The 25,538-nt window shown below is 47.2% G+C and overlaps 1 protein-coding gene across 3 annotated transcripts in view; it reads left to right on the top strand.

The window, feature by feature from the left end:
• TBC1D14 (TBC1 domain family member 14) overlaps nucleotides 1–25,538 on the top strand; it is a 120,113-nt gene that overhangs the window by 43,708 nt on the left and 50,867 nt on the right. For all 3 annotated transcript variants that reach the window (XM_054484049.2, XM_054484050.2, XM_063663498.1), the window contains exon 3: nucleotides 13,414–13,534. In XM_054484049.2, coding sequence (XP_054340024.1) covers nucleotides 13,414–13,534 — 121 coding nt within the window. The remainder of the gene's footprint in view (nucleotides 1–13,413; nucleotides 13,535–25,538) is intronic.

Below are 25,538 nucleotides of genomic sequence, written 5' to 3'. Positions count from 1 at the left end.
AGGTATTTGGATTAATTTCACGGTTCTGTGCTTGTGTCCCAGGCCCGAGAACCCGTCACTCAGGCTTTGCTTCCCAGACTTTGCGCTCACTCCTCCCTCCCTGTGACTGGGGAGGCCCGCCCTGCCGCCCCCGCCTTTCCGCCGGGCCTGCTCGGTCCAGCTTGCCTTCACCTCGCAGACGCGAGGGGCGGGGCTCCGAGTGCACCCGTGGTGTTTCCCCGGGACTGTGGCTCTGGCGTGCCAGGAATGCGGCACGGGGAGAGTCCGTGCTTCTGCGGCCGGCCCCTCGGAGCTGCGAGGTCACAGTAGACAGGATGGCCATCTCCCCTGCGCTCCTGTTCGTGGACAGGTTTGTGGCTGCTTTCTTGCCTTTCTTGCTGTTGGAACTGGAGACTTAACTGGAAGCAGAGTCTTTCCCATGTGGAGCTTTGACAGCATGTGACCCTCGGCCTTGGTTGGGCTGAGGTGTTTCTATGGGTCTCCCCCAGTGTGAAATGGACGTGATCCTTTCTATCTAGGCAGCATCTCTGAGTGCCCGAGCTCGCTGGGCCAGTGTTTGTGCTCATGTGTATCTCATGCCCACTGCACTTCCTTGACTTGGATATTCTGTTTTTAAGGACTAACTCTTTTTTTGAGACGAAGTCTGGTTCTGTCGCCCAGGCTGGAGTGCAGTGGCACGATCTTGGCTCACTGCAGCCTCCACCTCCCAGGTTCACGCGATTCTCCTGCCTCAGCCTCCCGAGTAGCTGGGACTACAAACGTGTGCCACTACGCCCGGCTAATTTTTGTATTTTTCTTTAGCAGCGATGGGGTTTTGCCATGTTGGCCAGGTTGGTCTTGAACTCCTGGCCTCAAGTGATCCACCCGCCTTGGTCTCCCAAAGCGCTGGGATTACAGGCGTGAGCGGCCATGCCCGGCCGGGATTAACTTTTTAGCATCAGATGCTACTTGAGTAGCATTTTCTGAAAGAAGAGTGGCTCCAAGTATTTCCAGCTCTTGGGTACTTTGGATTGTGTGTGGAACTAGGAATTTTGAGCACAGTGATTGATCATGGTAATGGAACCTCACTTTCTTTCTTCATGTTTCCTGTGGAGGAAGTAGGATTTTCTTACATAGGAGGTTTGCTTTGAAGGAGGCTGCGTTGTTTTTCGTGTCTCTGTGACAGTTCAGAGGGCGGGCCCTTTTCCCTTGCATTTGCAAAGGACAGTCAGAGGCCCCTGTGAATATGTGTGGTGATGTCGGTGTTTGGGGGGTGGAGATCTGGAAAGTATACCTTGGAAGTGGGATTTAGAGGAAGCATTTAGGTTTTGCCTTCTCTACCCTTGGTGAATAACAGGATTGCTGTGTCCCTTCAGGAGAAAGCGTCTTAGCCTCGCTGGGCCTTGGTGTCCTGTCCGTACGGTGGCGGCTGTAATACCTTTCTTGGAGGATCGTGGGAGGAGGATGTAAAACATAGGTAAAGTGCCTGGTGCAGCACTAGGCAGGCACCTGATAGTGCCCTGCACCAGGTAGCTATGCTTCAGAAAGCGGTGGCAAAGATGCCCTCCTGGGCCAGGCAGTCTCCGTGGGAGCCGAGTGCTGCATGGCTCAGCCGGCTTCCGATTGCTTTGGAATCGGCAGTTGCCAGCAGTTTCTGTTAATGAGACAAAGGAGGGAAAGGGCAAGAAGCCCTGGGTAACTGCTGAAGTGCAAACAGGCGTTGAAGTGTCTGGGATCTTGCGGGAGGACTGTGGGTTTATAAGTGTCCGGGATCTTGAAGCGGGGGACTGTGGGTTTATAAGTGTACGGGATCTTGAGGGGAGAGACTGTGGGTTTATAAGTGTCCAGGATCTTGAGAGGGGACTGTGGGTTTATAAGTGTCCGGGATCTTGAAGCAGGGGACTGTGGGTTTATAAGTGTACGGGATCTTGAGGGGAGAGACTGTGGGTTTATAAGTGTCCAGGATCTTGAGGGGGGGACTGTGGGTTTATAAGTGTCCGGGATCTTGAGGGGGGGACTGTGGGTTTATAAGTGTCCGGGATCTTGAGGGGGGGACTGTGGGTTTATAAGTGTCCGGGATCTTGAGGGGGGGACTGTGGGTTTATAAGTGTCCGGGATCTTGAGGCGGGGGACTGTGGGTTTATTTCTTAAGACTTGAGAGGCTTTGAGAAAGCCCTGATGAATGTCCGTGACTTGTGGAACCTGCCCCACTGGGTCAGGGAGGATTGCGTCCTGCCTCTCCAGCTGTCCTCTGCCTTCAGGGACAGGTAGCAGCCTCGGACATGCAAGTCCGAGTCGCAGCTCTGTGTTGTTTAGGTGGACGAGTCTGGGCCCGTCTCCCCAGCCTCCTACCTTCCTCTTGGTTAAGTGCAATAATAATTCTCATGTAATTTTTATAAAAATTAATTGAAAAAAGCTTTCATTCAATAAACACTGAGTGTTTTACTCAGTGCCAGGAACTGTTGTAGGCACTAGAGACAGAGCGGTAATTAGAAGAGGTGGTACCCACTCCCGTGAGTTTTACATTCTGCTGAAGGAGACAGATCATAGCCCCCCGACTTGTACTTTGTGTTCATAATAAAGTTTTTTTCTTAGAGAGAGTTCCCCAAACTGGGTAAGCTTCAAGGCCCTCCAAACCTAGATCTGCCCCTGCGAGCAGATGATGCAAGTGCTGAAATAGCAGGTGTGGTGGAGTGTGGCGGAGTGGAGGGGATTCTACAGGACACACCACCCCTGGCCAGAGGCTCCTGAGCAGCTCTGGCTCACTGTGGCCAGATCTTCTATTCCAAGAGAAGCTGGAGACCCAGGTTTTTCTGTTTAAAAATGTTGAACAAATCAAACTGAAGAACACGGCGTAGAGAGAAAACACAGGCTACCAATACGTCATCCCCGCTGATGGCTCCTGCACACGCGCCTACACAGACCTGCCATTGAGCGCCTAGAGTATGTGGAATGACTGATACGCCTGGTCCCCCTTCACTCTCACCTGGCCCTAGGAGGAAGTTGGTGTGATCTCTAATTGCAGATGAAAGGAGGCCCAGGGACCGGGGTTGCTTGCCCGGGGCTGCTTCTCTGTGGAAGGGCAAGGCTGGCATAGCCGCTGGTCGGTCTCCTCAAAGCCTCTTTTGCCTCACTTCTCAGCCAATGCAGGTGACACGAGGTTACCTCCAACCTTGTGGCTTTCTAGATGTGGATAGGTGCCTGAGCTGCCTGTGTGGGGAAGGAGCGCTGGGTCTGTGGCCGGGCTCAGGTGTGGGGGCCTTCTCACCAAGAGAGCTGCAGTTCCTCACCGCTCTGTTTGCTAGAAGCGAACAAAGGTGGCCCCAGTAGTGGGATGGACAGCCAGTAAGCTGCTTCCAGCTACTTGGTTGTCTTTGCCTTTTTACCATTGATTTGGTGTCTCCTCCACCACACCCCACAGCTTTGCCTTTCTTAGGAAAAGTCTGGGAGTGGAGCAGGAGCATGGTTGCACCGTGCTGGGAGCCACATGGCTTGCTGCATGCTCCTCTTGAGGGTGGCGCCGGCCAGCCATTCTTCATTTGTGCTGGGAAGAAAGTGGAGAAACTTGTGGCTTGCACTGGGAAACTAGACTCCATGTGTCCACCAGTACTTGCCTGGGGAGGCCTGGAAGGGCCTGAGTTTGAGTCCCAGATGGGTGACCTTGCTAGGCTATTTTCCTTGGAACACTATCACCAATCTCACGTTTAAGCAGTGGGTGATGTTTACAGTAAATTCCGTGGGAGCAGGCGCTCCATGCCGGGAACAGTGTCTGACTTAGAGTCAACATACATTTGAACAAGTAAATATTTAGGTAAAGAAATACTTGGACAGAGGGAGGTGAAAGTTGCTGGCATCGTACGGCGTCTCCTTGCTCTGTAAAGGTGTTTTGTTTCTGTGTTCTGAAGCCGTGGGCACACTTCCTCTCCTTTACCCATGCAGTGCTCGCCTCTTGCTTTTGCCTACTGGTCTCCTCTGGTCTTGCCAGGAGAGGAATTTGGGCTGGTGATTGGGCTATATTCCTGGGTGATTGGGCTATATTCTCTTGCTATATTTCTGGGAAGAGAATGTGTCTTTTAGGTTTTATCTTAGAAAGTTAGAGGGAGAAGGCTAAGGCGGGAGGACGGCTTGAGCCCAGGAGTTCGAGACCGGCCTGGGCCACATGGTGAGACCCTGTCTCTACAAAAATTAGCCGAGTGTAGTGGGATAAGCCTGTAGTCCCAGCTGCTTCAGAGGCTGAGGTGGGAGGACTGCTTGAGCCCAGGAGGTTGAGGCTGCAGTGAGCTGTGTTCACACCACTGTACTCCAGCCTGGGTGACAGAGTGAGACTCTCAGGGGGAAAAAAAAAAAAAAAAAGGAGTGCTGGCTTTTTTTTTATGGGCTGTTTTTATCATCCCCTTGTTGGGATATCCCAACCCTCTTGGGGATGTTAAGCCCACAGTGCTGCCTAGAAATATAACTCAGCCCTTTAGCCTGGGCCAGGCTCACCCTGCTCCCAGGTTCTCAGCTCCCCAGGGATGGCACTGCGTACTGTACTCTGTGTCCCACTCAGCAGATGAACACAGCGCCAGGTATGGGTCAGGGGTGAGTCAAATCGCTGTCCAGATGACTGCTCCAGGTGGCCAGCCCACAGTTAGAGCCGGAGTCTGCAGTTGCCTGGCCAGCCACCTTTCCAACAGCCTCACCTGCTTCATACTGGGGGTCGAGGGGGTTATGTCCCTTGAGCATCCTGACTTCAGTGAGTCTAGGAGGTGGGTGATAGGGTAAGGGTGATACAGGTGATCCCCACCTACACACACACACCCCTGCACACACACACACACACACACACATATTACTGAACAGTCTTTTTATGCTTTATTTATTTTTTGAGACAGGGTCTCGCTGTGTCACCCAGGCTGGAGTGCAGGGGCTCACTCAGCTTGTTGCAGCTTCTAACTCCTGGGCTGAAGCGATTCCCCCCACTTCAACCTCCCAAGTAACTGAGACCATAGGTGTGCACCACCACGCCTGGCTTATTTTTATTTTAAATGTTTTGTAGACATGAGGTCTTACTATGTTGCCCAGGCTATTCTCAAACTCCTGGCCTCAAGCGATCTACCCACTTTGGCCTCCCAAAGTGCTGGGATTATAGGTGTGAGCCACTGGGCCTGGCTTGAACGGTCTTCTTAATGCCCTTCCCTGGAATGCTCTCACTCTTCAATCTTCTCTCTCTCACCCTCCAAAGCTGGACACTCCTCTTGGTTCTCAAGGTGTCCCTGCTCCTGTCTCATTGGCCAGTTTATTGGTCAGCTTCTTGAGGAAGGTAGCATTATTAACTCACCTGTTTGTTTTATAGTCTGGGCCTTGGAGACAATAGGTGCTCACTTAAGAGTGTGTGTCACTGAATGGAATATGCAGGGTGCCAGGCCCCGCAGCAGGTGCTGGGTGCTTTCCTGGCTTTCTTTTTATCATGTTTAATCCTGAGAGGTAGAAATGAGGCTCAGAAGCAGTGCCTGCCAAGAGATAAAGTCAAGGGCAGACACAGCTCTGCCTGCTTCTGTGAAGCCCTTGGTCCCCGCTGGGCCTTCCCCCGGGCTGGTATGAACGCTGTGGTCCTCCTCCAGGCTCACAGCCGGCTGCTGCTGTTTCCAGCGGGGCCCCCGCCTCTGGGAAGCACAGTGTGGGCAGGGGTTCGTGCAGAGCTGCTGAGTGAGTGGGAACAAGGGGGGATCATGAGCTCAGCGCTCCATGTAGCCCCTTCTCTGGAACCCTCTCAGGATCCATTTTTGAGGCATAGTAGGCATGACGATTGTACTTAGGCTGTGGAATAAACATTTTTATGTCTCTTCCAAAGGCCTTGTTTTTTGGTACCAGCAGCGCATCACTGAATACTTGCATTTCTTCTTTGGCCTTTTGCTTGCTGTCACTTCCTACCTAATGCAGCAGGAGTGGCCCGATCCTGCCAAGTTGTGTTGCTAGGAGTGCAGAAAAATCCTATACTTTTTTGGGGTGTGATGAAGTCTTACTGATTTGAAGGATGAGGTGGGAGTGGTACAAAGCATTTCATTTTCTAATGGCAGAAATGCCTAGTTTTGCAGTGGCTTTTAAATTTTTTATGAACTTTTTTCCATCAGTAACACGTTTGCATGGCTCAGAAATCAAAAAGTACAAGACAGTATATGGGTGAAAAGTTGACTTTCTACCCTGTGCCTTTTTTTTTTTTTTTTTTTTTTTTTGACACAGAGTCTGGCTCTGTCACCCAGGCTGGAGTGCAATGGTGCGATGTCAGCTCACTGCAACCTCCGCCTCCCGGGCTCAAGCGGTCTTCCCACCTTAGTCTACCAAGTAGCTGGGACTACAGATGCACATCACCACGCCTGGCTATTTTTTTTTTTTTTTTTTTGTAGAGACAAGGTTTTGCCATGTTGCCCAGGCTGGTCTCAAACTCCTGAGCTCAAGTGATCCGCCCACTCCTGCCTCCCAACATGCTGGGATAACAGATGTGAGCAACCGTGCCTGGCCTACCCCGTGCCTTTTGCTCCCAATATCTTGCTCCAGAAGTAATGAATATAAGCAGTTTTTGTGTTCTTCCAGAGAGGCTGTGCCTGTACAGGCAAATGCAGATGCAGGTGTTACATGGCATGCCTTGTATGATTATGTACCTTGCTTTTTTCCCTTCAAAAAAATGCCTGTTGGCCTCCCGAAAGCTGCCTGTGAGTGTATTAGGAACTCTTGGGTTGTTTCCAGACTTTATCTGACATTAAAAAATAATGATATATTTTATGTCAGCCAGCATCTTTCAGCATGATGAGCTGCACCTTTGGCGTGTCCAGTGGCTCCCGTATGGGACAGCACAGGCCCCAGCCTGTTGTCAGAAGGTGAGGGGTGTTGGAGCCTCCAGGTGGTTTGCTGTTTTCAGCCGCGCTGCCTCTCTTCAGATGTTGCCCTTCCAGCCTAATTGGGTGTACTGCACAGGCCTGTGAAAGACCCTGGTAACAGTGCGGAGGAGGCCGAGAGAGGCCAGAATCGGTGTCCAACGCGTACCTGACTACTCTTGTTGGGAATGGGGCTTCTGAAGGTCTGTTTTGTCCCAATTAAATGTGTGAGCTGTGGACCTCGCTCCTAATTATCAGGACGCCGTGTCCTGGGGTCTGGCACTCCACACTGGACCTGGGAGCTCTGCCTTCACAGAAAAACAGACACGCCATTATTGTTAACATTACTTTGTTGGTGTCCCCTGTCTTTTCCCCATGACTTTGCAAGTCATTGGAGAAATGCCCCAGGGAAGCACTGAGCCCTTTTCCCTGTGCAAAAGTGCTTCTGCTTCTCTCTGGCTTACAGGCAGGCTCTTCCCATGGCTGGGTGTGGCCTGATCCCTGACAGCCCCCAGTGTGTTTCCCAGGCTCTGCCATATGGCTTTAAAATGACACTGAGCAGCCTTTGTGGACAAATCCTGGTGGGGCCAGCACCTTTCAGGGCACCCTTTGATGGGCACTCCCCATTCTTGTCAACTGTGGCCCTCCAAATCTCTCTGTGCCATGGGGGAGCCGAGCTGGCCCTGCTGAGGACTTGAGTAAGGAAGAGTTTCTCTGCAGTGCCCAGTCCACGAGGAGTTGAGCCTGGTGGTGGGGCTGCGTGTGCATGGCCAGGCTGAACCCCCTCATTTAATCCCGAGTCTCCTCTCGGGGGCACTTAACGGGCAGAGGGAGCAGCCTGTGTGGTAGGCCTGAGGTAGGTGATTGGAGCCCCGACGCCATTACCACAAAAACAGGTGCAAATCCTTGGCGGGATTTGTGGCAGGGCTGGCGTGGTCCACTTGTGCTTACAGAAGATGGCCCTGGTAAAGAGCGTTGCTGGGGTCTGGGGCTTGGTGTGGAGCTGTACCTGCGGGGTGCCTGAAGGAGGGGTGAGGTAGGCACACCTGGGGCGCGACTGGCATCTGTCTGCGGGGTGTATGCAGCCGAAAAAAGGCAGGAGGACAAGGAGGCTGGGCAGTGGGGAGCCCTGGTGTTAACCTGGAAGACTGGAGGGTTTAGAGCACATACGACTCCTGTTTCTGTTGTTCAGTGTATGAATGAATGCGGCCGAGGGCTATTGAGAAAGCATCTTGCTCTAGCCTCCTGACTGCAGAGGTGTGTCTGAGTCAAGGCTGATCCATGGGGCTTTTGACACGAGACATCAGCCTTTTAGAAAGAAGAAATGGTTCTCCTCTCATCTTTGTAGACGTTGTCAGGTCTCCTCTCCCACCTGCTGCAGGAGGAGGGATCTGAGTGGGCACCTGGACGAAGGGGCTAAGTAGGAGGTGAGATATGCCAGCACCTAGGCGCTGTGCAGGTACGGATGGTGGCGGGAGAGGCACCACAGCCATGCGCTGGCATGTGTGCCTATCGGGGTAGTGGGGCAGGACTCATGAGCTAGAGTCCTGGGCTCTCAGGGAACCCCGTTGCGACAGTGCGGGTGACACTGACCGTGTGGGGGTTGGAGGCAGGGCACCTACAGATATCGATTGTTTACTTGCCGTGCCCTTGATGGTGGGGTTGCAGCAGCTGCAGGTGAGTCTCACCAGGGTTAATGAGTGCTCTGTGTCTGCACAGCAGCTGAGACAGCTTGGAGGCCAACAGCTGCTTGTCCTTAATGCTGCCAGTAGAGTGAGTGCTTTTTCTCCATAGGACAAAGGAGTTTCTTCTTCCCACTGAAGGGCCCTTTATTGGGGATGCAAAACAAAAGGAGTCCAGCGTTCTCTGGGGCAGGGTTGGTAAATGGCCCTCACCCCCTACTGGCCACCCCCCAGCTCTCAGGCCGCTCCTGGGAGGTTGTGGTGGTCTGCCACTCCTTGCCTGCTCTCTCCCAGCCCCCCACTGCCCATTACCCCTTCTTTCCAGAGGGACTCCTTCCTGCTGAGAGGTTACCTCTGTTGAGTTCTCAGTGTCGGGCCTTGATTCGTCTGGGTTGCACTCCCCTTACCTGACCTCTGTGCCTTGCACGTCAGTCCCGCCTCCTCATCGCCGTATACTTGCCTCCCCCGCACACACACAGACACACACGATGGCTGCTCCATTTGCCAGCAGACGTGTGTAGAACCTACTGCATGCTGGGTAGATCCTGGGGATGCAGAGGTGACTCTACCCTGCCCTCTGGGAGACCCCTCTGAACGTGAAGGCATGTGGAGAGGAGAGGGAATGGAGTCCATCCCATAGGCCCAGAATGGAGGGAATGCCCTGTGTTCTGGAAACAGAAGCAGGGGAGCCCAGGCCGGGGCAGCTGGTCTGGGAGGGCTCTGCAGAATGCCCCGAGGGCAAGTTTGAGGGCTTCCAATGCGGGGGGTGGGACAGGTGCATTTGAAATAGTGAAAAGAGGAAGCTTGGAGCCAGCAGTCTCTCTGTTCTGTCTCCAGTGAGTGTCAGAGATGGTGGCTGTGGCCACTGCGTGCTCAGCATCTGAAGGCCAAAGCGTGGGCTGACTCACCGGGCCACACAGCCCATGAAGCAGCAGCTGAGGGACTGCTGGACTCCGGAGCAGCAGCACCAGTGTGGGCTCCCTGTCGGGCAGACAGCACAGATGTTGAAGGGACAAAGCAGATGGGCTCTGCAGTGCCCAGGCTCGCTCCTGCCCAGCTGTGTCCTCTCACTGCACCTGACCTGAGAGTGATGTTTGGTCATGTGACAAGTAGGTGCGGCTCCTTGAGCTCCCCCTTGGCCTCCCGGGCCCAGGGCTCCCGATGGCTACGCCAGGGCTCCCGATGGCTCGCCCCACCAGAAAGGAGGACGTGCTTTCAGCCAGACCCCAGGCTACAGCACCTTTTCACTTGTAGTGACTTGTTTTGGGGTCGCACTTCAGCCTCTTACCCACAAAAAAATATATCAGCATGGTTTTTATGAGCTTTTCAAAAGTCATGGCCTATCATAAGAGCCTAAGCTCTTATGTTAAAAATAATCATGCAACTTTGATTTTGTTTGAGACTGAGTCTCACTCTGTCACCCAGGCTTGGAGTGCAGTGGTGTGATCTCGGCTCACTGCAACCTCCGCCTCTCAGGTTCAAGCGATTCTTTGTGCCTCAGCCTCCTGAGTAGCTGGGGTTACAAGCGTGCGCCGCCACGCCCAGCTAATTTTTGTATTTTTAATAGAGACGGGTTTCGCCATGTTGCCCATGTGGTCTCGAACTCCTGGGCTCAGGCAGTCCACCCACCTCGGCCTCCCAAAGTGCTGGGATTACAGGTGTGAGCCACCGTGCCAAGCCACAACTTTGATTTTTGACATTAATTTTTATCTGCACTACCTTTGTACAGACTAATATAGTGTTAGCTGAGACCTGAAAACCAAGGTTTCTGTTCCTCTTAGTCGTCCTCCTGCCAGCCCGTTTCAGTGAATAACACTCCAGCTTGTGCTCAACCTTCCAGACCACGAATCTGGGAGCCGCTCACCCAGACTTCTCCTTTCTGCACATCCCCACACTCCGCGGCTTCTGTGCAATTCTCCCTGTTCATTCCTTAGACCCTCTGCAGCTCCTGTCCCTCCAGAGTGAAGACGCCTGTCCCGGATCCTGGTGCCTTCCCCTTCCTGACTGCAGTTTCCCAGAAACAGACAATGCCTTTTCAGCAAAATGTATACCCTTAGTGAACCCAAGTTCTGGATGCCAGGTTCTTAGTACCTTCTACTACCTGAAGTTTTAACTTGGTTTAATTGCGTAAGTCCTTCACTGATGGTGAAATCTTAGATGCTAAATGGATTGGATCTCAGACAGTTCAAAGTTCATTTTCTTTTTCTTTCTTTTTTTGAAACAAGGTCTTGCTCTGTTGTCCAGGCTGGAGTGCAGTGGCGAGATCATAGTGAAAGTCCATTTCTTATAAATAGAAATTACCTTGGGCTATGAAACTATTTCCGAAATGATTATAACCACAACAGAAAAGGAAGGAAACAGTGAAACTATTTGTTTTATTTTCTTTGAAAGTTTCTGTAACTTTATTTTGATAAAATTTCAAATTTACTAAAAAACTGCAGAAAACCCCCGCAACTCCAATATATTCTTTACCAGATTTACCAACTGTGTGCATTTGGCTCCATTTGTTCTACTTCTCTTTACATGTGATAGTATATATGCATATTTTTTCCTGTGCCATTAGAAGAGTAAGTTTGAGATACCATGTCTGTTTACCCTTAAATATATCAGCATATTTCCTAAGAACAAGGGCATTCCCTTATGTAACCACAGAACAGTTGTCAAAATGAGGTCACTTAGCATTAATCCAATGTTGTTGTCAAATCCACAGTCTGTAATCATACTTCATCAATTGTCCCAATAATCTTTTTTTTTTTTTGGAGTTAGAGTCTCACTCTTTTGCCCCCAGGCTGGAGTGCAATGGTGGGATCTTGGCTCACTACAACCTCTGCCTCCTGGGTTCAAGCGATTCTCCTGCCTCAACCTCCTGAGTAGCTGGGATTACAGGCATGAGCCACTGCGCCTGGCCCTCTTTTGTGTCCTTTTAATCTGAAACAGTTCTTCAGCCTTTGTTTTCTTGACATTGACATTTTGAGAGCTTATAGGTCCATTATTGTATAGATTGTCTCAGTCTGGGTGTGTCTGCTTCTCTTCATGATTGGATTCAGGTCATGCATTCTTGGGCATCAGCGCCATCGACTTGGTGTGTCATTCCCCGTGCATCAGATCAGATGTCCTGTGCCATCTGTCCTGGCTTTTTAAAAAATAGAGACAAGTGTCTTGCTCTGTTGCTCAGACTGGTGGTATAATCATAGCTCACTGTAACCTTGAACTCCTGGGTTCCAATGATCTCGCCTTAGCTTCCCCAGTAGCTAGGGCTGCTGATACATGCCACCGTACCTGGCTAATTTAAAAAGATTATGTGTAGAGACAGAGTCTCACTACCTTGCCCAGGTGGGTCTCAAACTCTTGGCCTCAAGCCATCCTTCTGCCTTGGCCTCCCAAAGTGCTGAGATTATAGGTGTGAGCCACCACTCCTGGCTGGTGATGTTAGCTTTGATCACTTGGCTGAGGTGGTGTCCCTCAGGTTTCTCCGGCATACGATTAACTATTTTGCTTCATGTAATTAATAAGGAATTTGTAGGAGACACTTTCAAACTGTGTAAAAATCCATTCCTCATTCAGCTTTCCCCACTGGTGTAGGCATCCATTGATCATTTCCAACTCCATTGGTCTCTCCTTACTAGGTGGCTTCCCAAGAGCTTTCCTCCTCCTCCATTAATTTCTGTGTTTGTTTATTTGTACCTATATGAGCTAGTGGATTTCTTTTTTATTCAAAGAGTTACAATCCATTGTTCTCATTATTTGGATGATTAAATTGTTCCAGATTGAGTTAGTGGGAGCCTATTCAGGCTGGCTACTGTTTCTTTTAGACACGTCCCAGTATTTCTTTGAGAACTTTCTTTCTAGTCCAGCAAGATGCTGCAGGCTCATCTTGGTAAGTCCTGGAAGCCATTTGTTCTTAATGAATGCTTCGATACAGTGCATTCCAAACATAGTTTATTTTGTATTAATACTACCAGTTGGGATTTATTTGTGTTATTTGGAACTTTTGTTTACATGTTCTTTGGAGAAAAGACCTTGTGACCATCTCATGAGTAACTTTCTTTTTATGATATGTGAATACTCATTATAAATAGGTAATACAGATTTACCTTGTACATAATTTAAGCTAGAGGTTACGTACTAAAGCAGCTGTTAAACACTAATTGTGTACTTGAAATTTTAATTTGTATAACAACCTTGTAGAACATGGGGCAGTGTGCCCTTGTTAAATGTAGGAAACTGAGGCTCAGAGAGGTTAATATACTGGTCCAGTGTCATGTGGCTAATGAATGGTTGAGCCAGAGTTTCAATTCAGTTTAGTCTGACTTCAAGGCTTACTTTTTCTGATACCGTTTGTTATGACATAACACATTTTCTTACTCTGAATTATAGAATTAGTTAAATAACAAAAAGGTTTTTTGTTTGTGTGTTTGATTTTCAGACGGAGTCTTGCTCTGTCGCCCAGGCTGGAGTGCAGTGGCGTGATCTCGGCTCACTGCAAGCTCCGCCTCCCAGGTTCATGCCATTCTCCTGCCTCAGCCTCCCGAGTAGCTGGGACTACTGGCGCCCGCCACCACGTCCGGCTAATTTTTTGATTTTTAGTAGAGACGGGGTTTCACCATGTTAACCAGGATGGTCTTCATCTCCTGACCTCATGATCTGCCCGCCTCGGCCTCCCAAAGTGCTGGGATTACAGGCGTGAGCCACTGTGCCTGGCCAACAAAAAGTTTATTTGTGGCTTAAGGTCTTTCTCCTGCCGCATAATTCTGTGTCTGTATGAAAATCAAGTCTGAAGAGTTAAAGTACGTGGTTCTCAGAGGAAAGTTGACTTGTTTTTTTCAGAGTGGTTCTGCTGTTCTGGTGTTTCTTGAATTACCCAGAAATGCCCTAACCTTGTTATTTTCTTCCTATAGGAACTTGCTTGCTAGAAAACAAAGTGCAAGGCTTGACAAACACAGTGACTTGGGATGGAAGTTGTTTGGGAAAACGCCACTCCGAGAGAATGCCCAGAAGGATTCAAAGAGAATACAGAAGGTACACAAGATACGAAATCACAGAAATAGGCTGTTGGATGTGTTTAGCATATATTCATGAACCTTGCAAAAATTACCATATTGAGTCTGAAACTGGAAATCGCTTTGTATTGTCTGCATGCCACGTTCCTCAGATTTGTCTGTATTCAGAATGTGGATGAATTTAACCTTCATTTCTTACAGCTTGTAACATGTACATAGGAAAGTCCATTTAACAGAGGTCGGCTTTAGATGTTTGTAACGGTATTTAGACAGAGCTGGGCTCTAGATGTTTATAACTGTATTTAATCAGTTTTAATAATAGTTGCAAATGTGTTTGTTTATCATCAAGTTTGTATTTGATATTAAAGCTTTCTCCCGTGGGTTTCTTGGAGCTCACATCCTTCCTGTGCTACTCTGGGACAGGAAGGCGAGGGCCGTGATTCCCTGGCTCTGCTGGGATGCCTCTCCCTTGCTCATTCTGAGGTTGCCTACTTTTGGGGTGGAGATGGGGTTCATGCCAGGCCTGCACGTCCTCACCACTGGTCTGCCTTGCTCCTTACGGTGGGAGAGATGCCACTGCCGGAGGCTTGCTTGTGCACGGACACAGCAAGTCCACGGCCCAGGTAGCCGTGACCGTCGCTGCCTGCAGCTTCTCTTAGACTGTGAGTCTCAGCCGGCTCGGCATCCCAAGAGTCTGCTGTCTGCCCCCAGTGTCGTGACATTGCCCCCAGCACCCTCGCTCCTCCAACCTCAGTTTTATATTCATTGACATTTGCTCAGTAAACACTCTTGAGGCTCCACTAAGTGCCAGGCCTCATGCTTGGCACCGGAGTTGGAAGGGACACAGTACCCGTGCTCAACAGCGTCCCTGTGGAAATGATTCCAGGGCAGGTGCAGGAGGAGTGGTGTGGCACAGACAATTGAGGTTAAAGGTGTGACAGGAAATTAATTGCTATGGGGAACATGTATTGAGTGATTACTGTGTGCTAGTTCTAACTGACTCAGCACTCATGTTTCTAGTTCCTTTAAAACTCGCAACAACCTTGTGAAGAAGATAGTATTATTAAACTCAGTTTACCAAAGCAGCACTGAGACACAGAGGCTGCGTGACTGGATGCGCAGGGTCACATTGCTAGTAAGTAGCATAGCTGGAAACCGGCCCTAGACAGTGGGGTGCCAGGACCCCCTTTTGCAGGCAGGGCCAGGCAGGTAGTGGGGACAGCATGAGCTAAGGACAATGTGCAGCTGAGCCCAGGAGGCTGACTGCCGGGAGGAGGCTGGCCATGGGGTCTGTGTGCTGCGCCTGGTAGCCTGCCTCCAACCCCAAGACTTTGCAGAGCCTCTGAGTGTTTTACTTAGGTAAGGAGTGATGGCATCACCCTGGCAAGAATATGGCTCTTGGACCAGCCCAGGCAAGAGAAAGTGGGGTCTGGCCCAGTGCTGTGTCGTGGGGTTACAGAGGATGCCCCTTTAAGTGCTAAATGGATGGGATTGACTTGCTGGGTGACCTGTTAGGTGTGGGGAGCGGTTTGTGGGGGGTGAGGTGGGAGCGCAGTGTTGAGGCTTCTGGGCAGCAAAGTGGGTTTCCACATGCCACATTCTTCATGCGTCGGCAAGTTAAATTTGGTTTGAGTGTTGTCTGCCATTCTCTCCTGTAATCATCTGGACCCAGGGGACTCACTAAGTAAATCAGTGTTGGAATTCATTTTTGTTGATTGTTACATTTTGAATTTGAATCACTTATTGTGTAGGCTTATTAAAATAGCATACAATTAAAGTATGATGAGTTTGTATGCAAAGCTCAGCTATAAATTTCTTAGGAAATTAAATTACCAAGCTGTTATAAAGTTTTTAAAGAAATCACTTTAAAAAAGCAACAATTACATTAAAAAGAAATAGATCTTCCCATGGCACTTAGTACACTTACATCATGTTTGAACTTGTTTATCTTTTTAAGACCCTGTTTTTTTTTTTCTTTTTTTTGAGACGGAGTCTCGCTCTGTCGCCCAGGCTGGAGTGTAGTGGTGCGATCTTGGCTCACTGCAAGCTCCGCCTCCCGGGTTCATGTCATTCTCCTGCCTCAGCCTCCCCAGTAGCTGGGACTACAGGTGCCCACCACCGTGCCTGGCTAACTTTTTGTATTTTTAGTAGAGACGGGGTTTCACCATGTTAGCTAGGATGGTCTCAATCTCCTGACCTTGTGATCCACCCGCCTCGGCCTCCCAAAGTGCTGGGATTACAGGCGTGAGCCACCGCGCCCGGCCCAACCCTGTTTTTTTTTGAGGGAAGCATGGATTATGTTCTTGACCTTAGAGGATTTTTTTTTTTCTGTGAACTGAAATGACTAGGCCAGCTCATTATGTGGTAACACAATATTGCCAAGAGGAGGACCATCTGCTTCCGTCATCAATAATAAAGAATGTAACTTACCTGCATGAGTCATTCAATCCTGGCCGGGACCTGCTTGCTTGTCTCTGGCCCTCTCATCGCTCATCTCCCAACCCAAGGGACTTGGTGAAGCCTGGGAGGGGCTCAGGGTCAGGGACTCAGCACTGTGAGGACGCCTCTGGGCTGCCGGCTCGGGCTGGCTGCTGTCATAGGCATTGGCTCACACAGCCTGCACTTGAGAGACGCAGGCGCTGGGGCCGTGACAGCCTAGACTTGTGATCCAGGATGGTGACAATAACTCCAGTTAGAGCCGAAGCCTAGAGAAGGTATTGAGGAAATTCCTTTTCCTTCTCTGGAATTTTTCTTATTACTTGAGAGAGCAGCATCACATGGTGACATAAAAACATGGACTTTGGAGTTAGACTACCTGGGTTTGTATCCCAGCTCTACTACAGTTTGGTTGTGTGACTTTGGGCAAGTTATTTAACCTTTCTGAGCCTCATTTTCCTCATCTCTACAGTATGGAGAACAGTAGCACCTGCCTCACGGTGGTGAGGATTAAATGGGTGAATACACACACGCACTCAGAATAGTAGTGAACGTAGAAAGTGTTTGCTGTTACCGTTGTTTCTTTCTTATGACAAGTCAACCTTGAACAACAGGAAATGGAACAGCGGAACACAGTGCGAGAGAATGAGCCTGAGCTCTTCAGTGCGTTGTTCATCTGCTTTGCCAACAAGTACTGAGCCATGTTGAGGCCAGGTCTTGTGCTGGGCACTGGGAGCCCAAGAGCAGTTGGGTTGACCTACCTCTAGGAGCCTGTGGCTGAGCTGGGGTCAGGTGTGCACACTGGCCAGGAGCTTTGGACCTGCCTCAAGGAGCCTGTGGTTGAGCTGGGGTCAGGTGTGCACACTGGCCAGGAGCTTTGGATCTGCCTCAAGGAGCCTGTGGTTGAGCTGGGGTTAGGTGTGCACACTGGCCAGGAGCTTTGGACTTGCAGGCTTGGGTTTGGTTTCTGGCTTCACCATTTTTTGTCTCTAGTGAGCCAATGACTACTTCCCAGTTTCCTCATCTGCTAAACAGGCATTATGATATCTACTTGCTTAATTGTTCTAAACTAAGGGATAATGCGCCTGTGGTGTATTTTTGCCCAGGGTTGAACACAGTGAGTCGCCCAGCGTTATTAGTCAAGGAATGGATGTCTTGACATTTAATCAATAGGTCCGATTTGTGGTGTTGGTCCCATATGTGGTTTGCCCAGGACGTTTGCCCAGTACATCGGATTTTATTCTAACTGGGCTGCATTATTTTGGCTTGGGCCTTATATATTACTATTTTGGGGAAATATTGAAATGTTAACTTTTAGTTATCTTTTCAAATTGCATAAAAATTTTGAAAATTAAGTCATACTTTTTGTTAACCTCGATGGTAGTTTGAGAGCGATTTTCTTAACAGGGGAAACAAAAATGACCACGGGTAGGAGAATAACAGTACAACAGTGGCTGTCAAGGTGCGGTCCCTGGAGTAGTCACATCAGCATCACCCGGGCATTTGCTAGAAATACACATTCTCGGGCCTTACTCCAGACACATCAAAACAAGTTCTGGGGCCGGGGCCCAACAGGTTTTAACAGAAGCCACAGGTCATTCTAATGCATGCTAAAATTTAAGAACTACCGGTATGCAGGAAGAGAATGTCAGCTGTTGGAAGGAAAATAGCCATCTTTGCCACAGCAGGTTAAATAAAGGGCCCAAAGCCCACCGGCCAGGCAAATTCCAGTAACTACTGGTGAACCGGAGAAGTTCTTGTGGATAAAGATGGGAGCATGTATTTGGAGAGAGCTGCCTTCAGGCCTCTGGTTGCTGACTTTGTATGGGCTGGGCTCTGGCCAGGGCAGCATGGATGGTGACACTGCCTCAGAAGTGCAGTCCTTTGCCTTGTGAGTAAAGGGGAACCTTCCTTCTTGGATTCCATGGCCCTTTTGTTTGTTTCACAGATTTGAGCCTCTGAGTAGATCCATCCTGAGATTACAGTGAAGGGCAAGACTTCTGTGGCCCTTGCCTTCGCTGGAATTTACCATGGGTCAAGGAAAAGACAGATTTAAACAAATAACTCTACATATAATTACAGTTGTGATCAATGTTGTGAAGAATTGCGGTGATAAGGAATTCTTATCTCTGAGGTCACCTGTTTCACGTGACTTCCAGCTGCCGGCCACCAAATGCAAGCGTCTGTTCTCAGCCCTCGTCTTCCTTGGCCATCAGCAGCATTGCCTCAGCTCCTTGAGTGACTTTCTTGCCTTGGCTTCCAGGCCGCCCGTTCGCCCACCTTTTCGGTTTCCTTTGCTAGGTCCCTCATCTTCCCCATCCTCTAAATGTTTGAGTGCCTGGAAGGCCCTTCCCTATCCACCATCACCCTCTAGGGCAAGCTTGTCCAACCCGCCTTATTTTTTTGTTGTTCTGTTTTGTTGAGGCTTTTAGCAGCCTGAAGCCATGGTTTTTGGTTTTTGTCTCTAGAAGCAGAAAAGAGGGATGAGGGAAGGGGCTTTACTGGCCCAACCAGAAACAGAAACTAAGAACCCATGACTGTATTCTCTCCCTTGGACACCCCTGGGGCATCTCAGCTGGACTCGAAGCTTCAGAGGTCAGGCTGTCACCCTGTCTCCAGTTGGGACCTACCTCCTGCCCAAAACTGACCACTTAAAAAGTAAAAGTGATGCTTTGTAATTTGAGCAGGTGTCAGAGGCTCAGGGCTGAAAATCCGTGGGGATGCTTTAGAACAGACTCGGTAACTCTTTCCAACATAACACTGTGTACATAGGCTGTAGGAATTGACGTCATTGTTGGAAATGAGGTTGAGCAGAAAGTTAATGTCCTGGTTGGACTCTGAGGATGCTGCTGATTGTTGGAACGATAGCTGCAGGGAGGATAGGCTTGTAGGTTTCAGTGTCCTGGATGAAACACTGTCATGTGAGCACCGATGAGTACATGGCCTGTTGTGTTTGCATTTGTATAGCCTGGAATGTCTTGGGCGGCCTTCTGGAATTTCAAGTCCGTTCTTAGATTTTAAAGCAAGAATCCCAGAAGAAGGCAGATCCAGGACAGTGACATTTTCTGTCCTCACCTCTGAGAAGTCCGGGGTACTCCGAAAGTCTCAAAACATTGTAGATTGTAGCAAGGATAGGTCTTGCTTGTCAGTTGAAGTAATTGGCTGCCGGCCTACAGGCAAATTCTAAAATTACAAGAAAAAACTTCACTTTCATTATCCCTTATGCCTTTGCAAAATGGGTTTGAACAAGCTTACAGAAGTGAACAGGTCCCGGTCCCAGGTTAGACAGAATAAGCACATTCCACCCCGTGTCACCCAGTGAATGCAGATATAAAACCTGAACAGAAAGCATGGAGCAGCTATTTGAGATTCTGGAAAGTAAACAGTGGCAGGTGAGTTGGGGAAGAAGACCAGAATTTGAAGTACCACTGAATTGGTACTGAGTTTACCAATTTTTTTTTCCCTTCCACTATTTCTCAGCCTGAACTCAGGCAGACCCAAACCCAGGAATAAGTCTTAATGTGGACAGAGAGCACCAGGAGAAGCTCTGTACTTCTGACTTGGCGAATGGGTCTCTAACACTTAGGATGCAGAAACCCCATTTTTTAGTTTTATTTATTTATATTTTTATTTTATTTTGAGACAGGGTCTCACTCTGTCACCCAGGCTGAAGTGCAGTGGTACAGTCTTGGCTTACTGCAACCTCTGCCTCCTGGGTTCAAGTGATTCTCCTGCCTCAGCCTCCTGAGTAGCTGGGACTACAGGTGTGCACCACCACCCCTGGCTCATTTTTATATTTTTAGTAGAGATGGGGTTTCACCATGTTGGCCAGGCTGGTCTCGAACTCCTGACCTCAGGTGATCCACCCCCACCTTGGCCTCCCAGAGTGCTGGGATTACAGACATGAGCCACTGCGCCCAGGCCTAGTTTTATTTTTTACTCTGTTCTCTTGCACCCCAGCCCTCAGGCATTCTTATGAGAGCAGCAGCTGGTGGGAGCCTGAAACTCCCAGGAAAGGGAAGCTGATTAGAAGAATTTTGTTTCCAAGGGGTAGAGTGTGAACCCCCCTGATGCTTTATTCTCTCTCTCTCTCCCCATTACCTGGTCCAGATATGGATGCAGTTGTGGGAAGCGTGTGGCTAGAGAACCAGAAAAGGGGAGACCCAGGAAACTAGTAAGTACTGGGGGGATTGCAGAGAGGAGGAGCTCAGGAAGGTGACCCTTTAAGGTGTTAATGAACTCCCAGGCTTCTCGTCATGTTGTGGGTACACACATCTGACCCTAAGTAGCTTACGTAGACTTTGAGAACTAATCTTTGGGATAGACCACTGTGCAGTTCCCTAACTGGCCACTGGATGGTGCACATGCAGGATGGATCCAAAAAGCCCTTCAAAGGCTTTGAAAACAGCTGACTGGAACCACAACTCACAGAAGGCTGGCTGGAACTTGTGTGTGGAATCCAACTGCATAAATTGCTTACTAAGATAAAAATGTCAACATTCTCCCAAGGGTTGAGAGAAAATTCAGAGTTTCTTAACACAATATTGAAAATGTCTAGAATGCAGTTCAAAATTAATTGGCTTAAGAACTAGAATTATCTTTTTTTTAAAAAAAAATTTCCTCTGAATCAGAATAGGTTCAGATAGGATCATCTTTTTTTGTGTGTCTGTTTTGTTTGTTTGTTTGTTTTTTGTTTTGTTTTGTTTGAGATGGAGTCTTGCTTTGTTGCCCAGGCTGGAGTGCAGTGGTGTGATCTCAGCTCACTGCAACCTCTGCCACCCAGGTTCAAGTGATTCTCCTGCCTCAGCTTCCCAAGCAGCTGGAATTACAGGCGCCCGTCACCATGCCTGGCTAATTTGTTTGTATTTTTAGTAGAGACAGGGTTTCACCATGTTGGCCAGGCTGGTTTTGAACTCCTGACCTCAAGAGATCCACCCGTCTCAGCCTCTCAAAGCTAGGATTACAGACATGAGCCACCGCGCCCGGCATGTTTTTTGTTTTTGAGATAGGGTCTTGCTCTGTCCCCCAGGCTGGAGTGCAGTGGCGCATCTCAGCTCTGCATCTCAGCGGCGCATCACTGCAACATCTGCCTCCCAGGCTCAAGCGATCCTCCCATCTCAGCCTCGTGAGTAACTGGGACTACAGGCACGTGACACCACACCTGGCTAATTTTGTATATTTTTTGTAGAGACAAGGTTTTGCCATGTTGCCCAGGCTGATCTTGAACTCCTGGATTCAAGTGATCTGCCTGCCTCAGCCTCCCCAAAGTGCTGGGATTACAGGTGTGAGCCACTGCGCCTGGCCAGGATCGTCTTTTAATAATCAAGACACCACTGCCGAGATAACACAGATGTTGGAATTATTCAATAGACTTTAAAGCAATCATTATAAAAATGCTCCAACAAGTAAGGGTGAACACTTCTGAGATGGGAAAATAGAAAGTATCAGTAAAGGAAAATAAACTATAAAAACAATTAAGTGGAAATTTTGTAACTGAAAAATACACTAACTGAAATAAACTAACCAAACAGGCTCAATAGCAGAATGGAGATGATAGAGGAAAGAGTGAGTGAATTTTAAGATCAATAGAAATTATCCAATCCAGGCCAGGCATGGTGGCTCATGCCTGTAATCCCAGCACTTTGGGAGGCTGAGGTGGGTGGATCACCTGAGCTCAGGAGTTCGAGACCAGCCTGGCCAATGTGGCAAAACCCCGTCTCTACTAAAAATACAAAAATTAGCCAGGTGTGGTGGCAGGTGTCAGTAATCCCAGCTACTTGGGAAGCTGAAACAGGAGAATCACTTGAACCCAGAAGCCGGAGGTTGCAGTGAGCCAAGATCATGCCACTCCACTCCATCCTGGGTGACAGAGCACTCTGTCTCAAAACAAAACAAAAAACAGAAATTATCCAGTCTGCATAGTACAGAGAAAAAAATGAACAGAGCCTTAGGAACATGTGGGGCAGTACTAAAAAGTATAACACTATCACTGGAGTGTCAGAAGGAGAGGAGAAACAATATGATGCAGACAATTATTGGAGTAAATGATGGCTGAATATCTCCCACATTTAGCAAAAGATAGAAACCTATAGATTCAGGAAATTCAGTGGCCGCCAAACAAAATAAACTCTAAAAAGTAAGAAGTCCATGTCCAGACACATCATAACCAAATTGCTGAAAATAAAGCCAAAAAATCTTATAAGCAACCAGAGAAGAACAATGTCATACTTACTGGGGAATAACAATTTGACTGAATTTCTCATCAGAAACCGTGGAGGCCAGAAAAAGTAAAACAATATCGTTAGAGCACCGAAAAGAACTGTCAACCCAAATTCTGTATCCAGCGAAAATGCCCTTCAGGAATGAAAGTAAAATAAAGTTATTCTCAGGTGATGAAAAACTAAGAATTTGTTGCCAGCAGACTGGCCATAAAAAGACGTGCTGAAAGAAGTTGTTCAGATAGAAGGGTCATTGTACTAGGAGGACACTTGGAACATCAAGAAAGAAGGGGAACAGAAACTGTCAGGATGTGGATAAATACAGTGGACTATTTTCCTTTTGTTTTTACTAAAAGCAAGTAGATGTTGCCTTTAAATATACAGTAACAATGCACTATAACATGATTAGAGTAGAAAGAGCAATAAACAATTTGCCGTATAATTATAACGCAAAGTTGATGAGTTAAAACACCATAAATATAAAGACATTCACAAAACCACAGTTAAATATACATAACTCTCATTTCCTGGGAAACACAATTTTAAATAAATAATTGAGTTCCCCAATGGGCTATATAAATCCTGGAGAAGAAATCAGGGCACATAATAAATTGTCATGAAAAGAATCTAGAAAATGAAATGACGTGTGCATGGGGTTCTTATTCCTATTGAGATTGATTTGGGGAACGTTTTCAAATCAGTAGACTGTTTTCTTAATGAGTTATTTAAAAATATGTTTGAAAGCAAAAATTATAATGTCTGGCATTTGCAGTGTATGTAGATGTAATATGTAAGACAAGTGAAATACAAAAGGGGACAAGGTGTGGTGATAAAGTTTCTGCATTCCACTTGAAGTAGTAAAATACTGATTCTAAGTAGATTGTGAAAAGTTAATATGTATATTGTAATCCTTAGACCAACCACTAAACTATACAAAGAGATGGCAAAAAACACAATAGAGAAATCAAAATGGAGTTCTAAAAAAAGTTCAAAAAACTTGAATCAAGACAGGAAAGAAGACATGGAGGAAGAAAAAAAAAAAGAAAACAAATGAGATCGTAGACCTAAATTCAAACATACCAACAACTGCATTAAATGTAAATGGTCTGAACACACCAGTTGTGTGTCTCAATACTCAGTTCTGACAGATTGTCAGAATGGGTTAAAAAAATGGGCTGGGCGTGTTGGCTTGCACCTGTAATCCCAGCACTTGAGGCCGAGGCAGACGATTACTTGAAGCCAGGAGTTCCAGACCAGCCTGATGAGCATAGTGAGACCCTGTCTCTATTGAAAAAATTTAGCTGGGCATGGTGATACACACCTGTAGTCCTAGCTGGTCAAGAGACTGAGGCAGGAGGATCGCTTGAGCCCAGGAGTTTGAGGTTACAGTAAACTAATTATACCCCTGCATGCTAGCCTGAGTGACAGAGTGAGACCCTATCTCAAAAAAAAAACACAAAACCATAGACCCAACTATGTATATGTTGTCTGCAAGAAACTCACTTCAAATATAGAATATGTAGATTAAAATAAAAAGAAAAAGATATGCCATGAAAACACTAATCAAAATTAAGATAGGTCTATTAATATAATAAAAATTAAGGTAGGTCTATTAATATTAGAAAAAGTAGACTTCAGAACAAAATTATCAGAGATAAAGTGGGACATTACCTAATGAAGACATAATGATTCTAAATGTATTTGTACGTCATAACAGAGCTGCAAAATACATGAAGCAAAGTCTATTAGATCTGAAACAAATGGACATATCACATTTATAATGGGAGTGTCAGCAGTCCTCATTAAACAGTAATTGATAGAACTGTAGACAGAATCAGCCAGGACATAGAAATGAACACCATCAACCAACCTGATCTAATTCACAATTTATAGAACACAGCACCCTCCAGCAGGAGCAGAATACAGTTTTTTCAAATGTACATGGAACATTCACCAAGACAGACCATATTCTGGGATATAAAAGAAGCTTAAAAATTTCAAAAGGATTAAAATTATATGAAATAGAGGTGATACTAGACTAGAAAACAGTGACAGAAAAATAATTGTCTTCCCAAACTTGCACATTAAACAAGTAGCATACTTCTAAATCATGGGCCCATGAGGAAGTCACAAGGAAAATTAGAAAATATTTTGAAGTGAACGAAAATACAACATACCAAAATTTGTAGGTTGCAGTGCTTAGAGGGAAATGTATAGCATTAAAATGCTCACATAGAAAAGAAAAAAGGTCTCAGATCAGTAGTCAAAGTTTCTACCTTAAGAAAGTATAAACAGAGCAAATAAACCCAAAGCAAGCAAAAGGAAGCAAATAATAAATGTGAGAACAGATATCCATACAATTAAAAACAGAAAAATGATAGACTGAAAGCTGGGGCTTTGAAATGATCAACAAAATTGATTAAACTCTAGCAAAACTGACAAAAAGAGAATAAAATTAGCAAAAGGAATGAAAAAAGGGGATACCACTACAGACTCCACAAAAATAAGACAATAGAATGTTATAAATAACTTGTCTTTTTTTTCTTTTTTTTTTTTTAAAGACAGAGTCTTGCTCTGTTGCTTAGGCTGGAGTGCAGTGGTGCGATCTCAGCTCACTGCAACCTCTGCCTCCCGGGTTCAAGTGATTCTCGTGCCTCACCCACCTGAGTAGCTGGGATTACAGGCATGTGCCACCATGGCCAGCTAATTTTTGTATTTTTAGTAGAGACAGGGTTTTGCCATGTTGGCCAGGCTGGTCTAGAATTCCTGGCCTCAAGTGATCCACCTGCCTTAGCTTCCCAAAGTGCTGGGATTACAGGTGTGAGGTACTGCGCCAGCCACATAAATTTGATAACATAGATGAAATGGTCCATTTCCTTGAGAATTGCAAATCACCAAAATTCATCCAAGATGAAATAGATAACCTGAATCATCCTGGAATTTATTAAAGAAGGACCAGATGGTTTCACTGATTAATCCTACTGAACATTTAAAGAAAACACCAATTTGAGAAGAGGGAGTACTTCCTGACTCATTTTAAAGGCCAATATTACCCTGATATCAAAACCAGATGAATACAGTCCCAAAAAAACTACAGGCAAATATCCCTTATGAAGACACACAAATTCTCAACACAGTATTAACAAATTGAATCCCATAGTACATTAAAAAGTTATAACCATGACAAAGTTACATTTAGCCCAGGAACACAAGGCTGGGTCAGCGTTTGAAAATCAGTGTAAGCTACCATACTACCAATTTAAAGAAAACCACACGATCCTATCAGTTGGTGCAGAAAAAGCATTTGATAGAATTCAGTGTCCATTCCTCATAAAAACTCTCAGCAAAGAAGAAATGGAATAGAACTTC

The sequence above is a fragment of the Pongo pygmaeus genome, chromosome 3 (genome assembly GCF_028885625.2).
Source record: "Pongo pygmaeus isolate AG05252 chromosome 3, NHGRI_mPonPyg2-v2.0_pri, whole genome shotgun sequence".
Classification (NCBI taxonomy): domain Eukaryota; kingdom Metazoa; phylum Chordata; class Mammalia; order Primates; family Hominidae; genus Pongo; species Pongo pygmaeus.
The sequence above is the reverse complement of the archived record's forward strand: the minus strand, read 5'-3'. Positions and strand labels throughout refer to the sequence as shown.